The sequence below is a fragment of the Ictalurus furcatus genome, chromosome 15, assembly GCF_023375685.1.
Source record: "Ictalurus furcatus strain D&B chromosome 15, Billie_1.0, whole genome shotgun sequence".
NCBI lineage: Eukaryota > Metazoa > Chordata > Actinopteri > Siluriformes > Ictaluridae > Ictalurus > Ictalurus furcatus.
The window spans coordinates 5,505,168-5,514,552 of NC_071269.1; the positions used below are offsets into that span (position 1 = coordinate 5,505,168).

Sequence of the window (9,385 nt, forward strand, 5' to 3'; positions counted from 1 at the left end):
GTTGCATTGTGCAAGAGATCAGGAATCAAGGGGAAGCCTGTTCTCGCTCCTGAAAGAAAGGAAGCAGGCTTAATCGGTGTCACTCTTGCCCACTGGCTGATCGTATTTGAGTTTTCTTCTCTGTCTGTGTGCGTCAGGCTTCCTTGGATTGTGTACCAGGCTCTGGTCTGAGGAAGCACATGCTCTTGACTCTTTGTTTTGTGTGTGTGTGTGTGTTTTTTTGTGCGCTTGTTGAGTTTTGGCTCTTGAGACTGCTGTACCTCTTTATGAACCCCACTGTAAACAATGTGTCCATCACGTGGAGCACTGAGATCCTCCCTGTTTGACCCATAAATGAGTGTCTGTGTGGTGAATACAGATGTTATTGTGTTTTTCAGTTGGCTAATGAGGTTGTAGAGATCCTCAATTTCCTGAAGTCCTGCAAATTCTCTAATTGCGCACATTCTGAGCTTTGTTCACAATTAAAAAAAAAATGTGTTTTCCTTACTATATTACCTCCCCAACTGAGTTTCTCAGCTGATGGTATTCTTAGTCCATGATCTAGTGAACCAGTATCAGGATGTTTGTATTAATAGAGACTTTAAAGCACTTCTGTAAGTCAGTCTGGATAAGGGCGTCTGCCAAATGCCATAAATGTAAACGTAATGAATTTTTTTTTGTGTGGAAATGACAGGTGATTTATTAGCCGTTAGAGAAAAGCTAGATTTGGAGGCAATGAGACATGAGTGTGTAGATTCATGAGTACTGCAGTACATCAAGGTGTGAAAGTAACAGTCTGCCTCTCTGCTGCCCCCACAGGGCCGTACTGTAACCGCACGTGGGACGGCTGGCTCTGCTGGGGAGACTCGGCTCCGGGAACCGCCATGCAGTACTGCCCTACTTATTTCCAAGACTTTGACCCAGCAGGTGGGCCTTCACATTTTTAGCTCCTCATGCCTGCCGAAAGCTGTGGAAATATTCTAGACGGCAATATAGAGAATGTTTGTTGTATGAATATTGTCAGTCTTGACACGGCTGGTGTGACGTGACTTCTCTGATCCGATCTTTGCTTACCCAGAGAAAGTAACCAAAGTGTGTAACCCGGATGGACAGTGGTTCCGACATCCAGACAGCAACCGACTGTGGTCCAACTACACGCTGTGCTCGGCCTACACCAAAGGAAAAGTCACGGTTGGAGCATTTCTTTCATTTGAAGTGTATTCGTCCTCTTATACTACATCAAATCGGCCTACCATAATAACTGTTATGTATTAAGGTCTATTATGCATTAAATCACAACCCCAATTCCAAAAACGTTGGGATGCTGGGTAAAATGTAAATAAAAACTGAATGCAATGATTTGCAAATCTCATAAACCCATACGTTATTCACAATAGATCCCCGTCCCAACTTTTTTGAGATGCATTGTGGCCATTCAATATAAATTTACTTTTTTTTTTTCTTAAAATGGTACATTTACACAGTTTAAACATTTGATATGTTTTCGATGTTCTATTGTGAATAACATTGGGGTTGTATTATTTTCTTAGAGCCAGTGAGAACGTGACACTACAAGGGACGTTTGGGTTGAAGGGAATCATCTGACACATTAAAATGACCACTACAGCATCACTAAACTTATGTAAACGTGTCGAATATGATACCGTACATTGGCTTTTGTTCCCCACTTGCTGCCACATACAGGGATGTGACGAGGCACGGATTTCTTTCCCACATCACTCATGTTGATCACCACTAATCAGTTTCGCTCCGCTCAGTAATCATATTACCTTTTGTTGACAGTGCCATTCCCACGTAAACCTCCGCTCGGCTGTAATCTAGAGCAGCCACAGACAAGACAATTTGCTTTTCACCTCGACATTCAGATTCTTCTAAACGTTCCACAGGCCAACGAGCTGGTAATGAAAATCAAAGTCAATTATGGAGGCTGCAGCAGGAATGGCAAATGCCAGATGATTCAGAAAGACAGATGCAAATGCAGAAAGCAGTAAATGAGCACATTATTTTTCCTTATCCGCTCTCCACAGGTCGCATTCACCATGTATTATCTGGCATTGCTGGGTCACACGCTGTCTGTGGTCTCCCTGCTTATATCCATTTTCATCTTCTCATATTTCAAGTGAGTACAGAGCATTGTGTACATAGACTTTTCGCGAATAACAGCTTCTACACTGCCAGATGTTTTGTTTTATTACAGTTTTTCACTATCATAAGTAAAAACAAGTGAAATCCATGCAAGAAACAAAAGACAGGCATGTGGTATGCAAGACATACTAGAAATATAATGAACATACACTATTAAGGACCTTGAGCAAAGTTAGAGATGCTAGCTCTATGAATTTTCCGTAAATTTAAGAAGAAAGCAAAAACATGTTTTTTTTTCTATAGTCACCCGCAGATGTATAGACTTTCAGGGTTCACTTGTATGAGTGATGTCACTATATTAAGACTCTTTTCAGAGAGTTGAATAAGACTCGACTCTTTCTTTGGTTGCCATATTGTTCTAAACCAGACAAAAACAAAGATATTTTGTTCAACGTGAATGGATTTTCTTAATAAATGGTGATATATTTATCATCATAAAATGATTATATTCTTAATGACTTTGTAATGAAGTACCAGTTCAGTTTTAATTACTATGTAATTAATGAGTCTGGAGAGGTGAGAAGCCATATTTGATTCACTTGATTCTGATTTGCAGCTAATTCACTTCAGTGTAATTCTTTCACTGTAATTGTTTCATTTGATTGCTACTGATTCATCCTAATTTCATAATGAATCACTATTTCGGTTTCAGTTACAGTTTAATGACTCAGATCGGGGGTGAGAAGTCAGATTTGATTCGCTGTCGAACGATTCACTTTACTCTGATTCACTGTTGATTCAATGCTGATTCAATGCTGTTACTACGGATTTGTTAACGATTCTGTTTTAATCAGTGCTATATCTAATCATAAACATGTTTAATTAATGAATTAAAGAATTTGCCCTTATGAATGGCTCAGATATTAAAACAGATATAAAAAAAAGTGTCCACACAAATAAATTACATTACAATGGTAACAACATTGCTTACATCTCAAAAAAAAAAAAAAAAAAAGCGAGTCAGCTTTCAATGGTCACGTTAAAGAGTCGACTCAAAGAGCTGACTCGCTCGCAAATGACAAGTCACAAATTCATAGTTTGAAATAAAGTCATTCAAATATACTATATACAACTGTATTAGCTGTATTACTGCATGTATATATAATGTCTGTGCAGGTGTCTAAGCTGCCAGAGGATCTCTCTCCATAAGAACATGTTTCTGTCCTTCATCTTCAACTCGATTCTCATGGTCATCTGGTTAACTATGATCTTCCATGATGAGCAACTAGCTGCCACCAACCAAGTGAGTGTGTCTCGATCCGTGTAGTTATTACTAAATACAGAGGACATATCTGACTTTTAATGCTATCCCTGGAGAGATCTGTATGACAGAAAATTTTCCAAGTAGAGCTCCTTCATGATGTTAACCATTCACAGAACTTGTCTGTATATCTGTTAATTTCAACTAATATCATCTATTTATGTGTAATGTGTGTATGTGTGTATATGTAATGTCCGTTTTTAGATTGGCTGTAAGATCTTGTCCAGTCTGATTCATTACGCAGCATGCTCGACGTACTTCTGGATGCTGTGTGAGGGGATCTACCTGCACACACTCATCATCGTGGCTGTGTTTGTGGGAGAACAGCAGCTGGGCTGGTACTACCTGCTGGGCTGGGGTAAGGAGTCAAATCCATCCGATACACTTGAGTCCGATTCACTTTAATGCTGTTTATGAATTCATTATGAATCACCAGTTTGGTTTGAATTACTGTGTAATTACTGAGACTGTGGAGGTGAGAAGTCAGATTTGGATTCACTTTAAGTCTGCTTCACTAGAGTCTGATTCATTTTGCCTGATTCACTTGAGCCTCATTCCCTTTAATGCTGTTTGTTATATTTGATTCACTATAGTCTGATTTAGTCTAATTCACTTCAGTCTCTTTCACTTTAATGTTGATCACTACTGATTCATCATAAGTTTATAACGAATCACTATTTTGGTTTCAATTACAGTGTAATCACTAACTCAGATTGGGAGTGAAAAATCAGATTCGATTCACTACACTCTGATTCACTTTAATGCTGTTCATGAGTTCATTATGAATCACCAGTTCAGTTTTAATTACTGTGCAATTACTGAGACTGTGGCAGTGAGAAGTCAGATTTGGATTCTCTTTTGTCTGATTCACTAGAGTCTGATTCATTTTGTCTGATTCACTTGAGTCACATTTACTTTAATGCTGTCTAATGTGATTGCAACTGATTCATTGTAAGTTTTGATTCACTTCACTTTGATTCACATTAATGCTGTTACTAGGGATTCATTATGAGTTCATAATGATTCAGTTTTAATCACTATGTAATAAGTGAATCAAGACTGATTCAGTTTATACTGACTCACTTGAATCTCATACACTTTAATGCTGTTTATAAGTTCGTAACGAATCACTTGTTCAGTTTCAGTTACAATGTAATCATTCACACTGGGGAGGTGAGATGACAAATTTGATTCACGTTAACCTGATTTACGTCAGTCTTTCTTCCTTTAATTCACCTTATTTTGATTTAATTCTGTCTGGTTAGTTTCAGTCTGATTCACTTTGACATTTAATTATGATTATGGTTTGATTAATGGGGCTGAGGAAAGGTGAATCTTATCAGTCAAGATAATAAAAGCACTCAGCACTGTTGGAATGAGTCTGATAATAATATATTATGGTTTTATTTCTTCTTTCACTGGCAGTTTATGCCATTTTGACACACTTCCTATTCTATCTCACTTTCTCACTTCCCTCTGAATTACACTCAATTACAAAAGGCATTTTATCTTATTAATGGATCTTTTTTTTCTCTATCTTTTCAGGATTCCCAATTATTCCAGCTGTCATTCACGCTGTGGCCCGTCTGCACTTCTATGACGACAAGTAAATAAGTTGGTCTGGTTTTTGAGTAGAATTTTCATTTGCTTTTAAAACATTTGTGCTTATGAGGTTTGCTTGTGATTTCTCCCAGTTGCTGGATAAGCAACTCTAACCTTCTCTACATCGTCCATGGCCCGATCCATGTCGCCCTGGTGGTGAGTGCTCACATGGCTGCTTTCCTGATACACATCCCATGGCTGAAAACTTCAAATGTGATTGGCTCCACCTGTATAGCCAAGTCTGAAATGAAATGCAATGATGAATCTGATGTTTTAGGAATGTTGTCTCCATCCAGGTGAACCTCTTCTTCCTGTTGAACATAGTGCGTGTTCTGATCACAAAGCTCAGAGTGACCCACAGGACCGAGTCCAATGCCTACATGAAGGCCGTGCGTGCCACCCTCATCCTGGTGCCCCTGATGGGCGCTCACTTCATCCTGGTGCCCCTGCAGCCCGAAGGCAGACTGCCCTTGGCCGTCTACGAGTTCTTCATGAACATCTTCATGCACTTTCAGGTGTGTGATCAACTACAGACCAGAATATGGCTTCAGTTGTTTTCGTTTGAGATGTACAGTGCCCTCTGAAACTATTGGAATGGCTTGTCCAGTTCATTTGCTTGTGCTATACATCAAAGACATTTGGGTTTGAGATCAAAAGATGGATATCAGACGAGAGTGGTGAAACTGAAGGCTAAAACCAAGAGTAGATGTTCAGAGCTATTTATTGTTTAAAAAAAACAATCTAACAAGACACACCTGGGTAAAAAGAAACACCTGTCAGTCACATGTCCCATTTTTTTGCTCGCCTACGAATTGGGTGCTCTGATACAAAATGGGCTACGCTCTAAGTCGTTTAACACGTCTACATTTAAATACCAGGAAATAAAAGTTGAAATTCTAAACTCTCTTCACATATTCATCTTTTGATCTCAAACCCAAATGTCTTCAGTCTACACTACAGAAAATACAATTGAATTGGCCTTGCTGTTCCTACAGTTTCAGAGGGGACTGTATGTTAGCATAACTTAGCTATACATTGCATTGTTTCAGCTATTTGTTAGATGAACTATGCTGAAACTCTTAATCTGTTTTACTCCTCGCAATGTTTCAGGCTTAGTCATGTTGTTTTGATCTTATAAAATGAATCCCTCAGGCATATGGCTCATGATTATAATGGAATTAAACCTACTGTTTTGAAAATGGATTGGTTTATGCAGGAAATTACTCAACACATTATGCACAAGCCCTTAGAGACACCCTTTGAAGTTATTTCATAAAAACAGGGATTAGCATTATAATTATTAATGGATAATTTGGCTCACTGGATTCTTTGCATTACATTTATTGAAGACTACTAGATCACTGGGTTACATAAGGGATATATATATATATATATATATATATATATATATATATATATATATATATATATCAACTGAAATACTGAAATGTCAGAAGCTACCGATTCCACTTTTAGTCGCTTGCACTTTTTCCCGGTTCTAAATAAGATTATTGGATAAAGATCGTTCAGACCGTCTGCCAAATGACTAAACATAATAAAATCTTGCATATTCCTGACTAATGGTCCTCTATTTCTCTTTCTATAGGGCCTCCTGGTTGCCATCATCTTGTGTTTTGGAAATGGAGAGGTACAAACTCATGTTCATCTCATTTCTAATCTCAAAATAAATTAAATAAAAAAAACACCAAGCTTTTAAAATAGTAGTTGAGAACAATGCGCACTGTTCGGTTACACCTGCAGGAACTCGAGAGTTAGATAATCTAGAGAATCTGAGAAGTGTTTGTGATTATTGGATGAAAAATCACTTTAATCGGGCACTTTAAAAAAAACGCATATTACATTTAGTTGTCTTAGAGTTGATATTAACAGTGTCTGAAATCAAGACATTTTTTCTACGCCATGTCCACCTCCAGGTGCACTCAGCTGTAAGACGTAAACTTGCCCAGTACCGGGTACAATGCCGACATCGCCTGGTGACGACTGACTCTCACTCTCACAACTACCACACCAACTCCTCGATCGTTGAGACCAGCCGAGGGACACTGAATCTGGAACATGTGCCACCTCAGGTGGACGAGGACAAAACTCTCACAGCCATGTTGGTCCTCAACGGCTAGCGCAACGGCAAGCGCAGTTTCAGCGAGGAAGATCACAAACTCAAAGTCTTGGAGTCGTCAATGATCTGACACTCAAGTGGAAAGAGACTTCTTTAAATCTTCAATACTAAGCTCTTTTAAAGAAACACGTCACCAGGAATGTGAACAGTGGTAAAAAATATTTTTTTAAATGGGGTTAGTATAATTTGCTTTATACTAACTGGTCCAAATTTTTCATTTAAAGGGCGTTCTATATGGCGTCCATCTATTTCCCAACACTGTAAATAAATGAACATGAATGTTCAAAGCAGCGACTAAAAGTCTGGCTGAGCTCTTGAGTGATGTCTAAGGTTTTTCCCTTTCGTCAGGAGATCACGAGTTTGAATGTCAACGAGTTTGAATGTCAGTCAGGGGACCCAAGTGAGCGTTGAACTTTGGGTGGGATAGTTAGTCTCATTTTCCTTTCTGTCTGTCATTTAGTGCGACTCTAGCCAATCAGAATAGGGCATTTAGCACCCTCCTAAACATTAGGAAGAAGCATGTGGTAACCTTTATGGGGGTGGACAAATCACTAGCACAAAGCGTTTTCTTTGTAGTTGCCCCATGGACAATTAGAGATAAAGAAAAGCAATCGATGTCCTATTGACTCTCACAAAACAAACATTTTTATTTGTAGCTATGTTTAAATGTGGCACACACATCAATGCTGTAACTATAGCACCAGTTACTTGTTCCGAATCCTACCACCTGCTGCACTATAAACATTTTCCGACCTGGTTTATCGTAGTCAGGTTAATTGCGGAGGTGCTAACAAGAAAATCCTAGCATGCAGAGACAGAAAAAACAACCACAAAAAGTCCTCAAGTTATTCAGGCATCAACACTTTTTTTTATTCTGGTAGGTCTTTAAGCCCCTGCTTCACATTTTTACAATATAAACAGAATGTACACATAACATTAGCTAGCTGGCTAATTTGTTTGTTAGCTAGCTAGGTAAATATTAAATGGGCACTACTTAGTTATAAGTTATTCCTCCATTTTTTTATTTTTTACTAAGCAAAGAGACCCAAATTTGTTTCATATATTTGCTCACAAGATCGATGCTTGTCAAGTCGACAATGCGAACAAATTTTATTCACTTTCAGTCTGACGCTGCTTTAGCTGAGACAGCTGAAAAGCATCGTTGTGGCAAACAGTCAAAATTCTTAAATGCTACGGCTAAACGGCAGATGTTGTCACTGCTGTAATTAGCTCGCATAGAATCAGAGATATGTGGAAACGATGCTATCACAGCTATGCCTGCACAGTACGTCACCTCGCAGGTGAACGTATCAAGAGACTCTAGCTGACCTCAAGCAATACCTTTTACATGCGACGGGAGGACGGAACTCTGTATCGGATAGTCGAAATTTTAGCCAGCTGACTTTTTGTGACATGATGTGCAACATTAGAAAGTTTCTTAGACGAGGATAGAGTTTGTATTAATGCACTTAACTAGCTCACTGTATGCTTTCATTTCACATTAACCACCACTGTTTAGCCTAGTCAGCTAGCGTTCCATGGGACCAAAAAAACATAGGACTTAGCAGCAAATTGGAGCTTTTATTTGTGCTAGCCAATGAATTTACGATTCGTTCACCTCCCAGATTGGTAGCTTGGTGCGATACGGAGCGATCTAAACGATGGGCTTGGAATAGGCTACGATGAACTTGGTGGAAAATTGAGTCAAAACACTTATAACAGATTTGGATTTAGCTGAATTTTCCTGTACAAATAGTCTATAAAAGGTGAAAAAGGACATTTTTGTTTCATCAGACCCCAAATATTAGATCATAAAGTCCCAGCAGGTTGCCACTAAATTCATTTGTACCTACTGATTTTAATTTTTTTTTCTGCAGGATCGACCCACATGGAAAAAATAATTAACAGAAGTTGGATTGTTTGTTTGAGCACCGATAACATTTGAAATATGTAATTATTTCTTAAATATGTGTATACACACTTGTAAATAGGTGTTCTGTGTGTTTTTCACCCACTGCCTTCTCTTATTCTTAGCGGAGGCTTTTTTCCCCTCTCTAGACTTACAGTATATTATCGTGAGTTGTGCAAAGACATGTTTTTTTGCTCGTTTTGAACTCTTGGTCAGATTTCTTGACTGAAACATTCCTTTCAAACTTCCAACGTGTGAATAACTGTCATTTCTCCGTTTGTGTAACGGATGCTATTGTTATAAAGAGCACAATAAATGTTATTGCACTGGA

General features: G+C 38.5%; 1 protein-coding gene across 1 annotated transcript in view; it reads left to right on the forward strand.

Moving 5' to 3' along the window:
• The window catches only part of calcrl2 (calcitonin receptor-like 2), a 29,552-nt gene extending 20,167 nt beyond the window's left edge, over positions 1 to 9,385 (forward strand). Inside the window, exons 4-13 of the mRNA XM_053643756.1 lie at positions 799 to 906; positions 1,058 to 1,170; positions 2,028 to 2,119; positions 3,262 to 3,388; positions 3,611 to 3,764; positions 4,952 to 5,012; positions 5,101 to 5,164; positions 5,305 to 5,523; positions 6,615 to 6,656; positions 6,943 to 9,385. Coding sequence (XP_053499731.1) covers positions 799 to 906; positions 1,058 to 1,170; positions 2,028 to 2,119; positions 3,262 to 3,388; positions 3,611 to 3,764; positions 4,952 to 5,012; positions 5,101 to 5,164; positions 5,305 to 5,523; positions 6,615 to 6,656; positions 6,943 to 7,146 — 1,184 coding nt within the window. The 3' untranslated portion in view covers positions 7,147 to 9,385. The remainder of the gene's footprint in view (positions 1 to 798; positions 907 to 1,057; positions 1,171 to 2,027; positions 2,120 to 3,261; positions 3,389 to 3,610; positions 3,765 to 4,951; positions 5,013 to 5,100; positions 5,165 to 5,304; positions 5,524 to 6,614; positions 6,657 to 6,942) is intronic.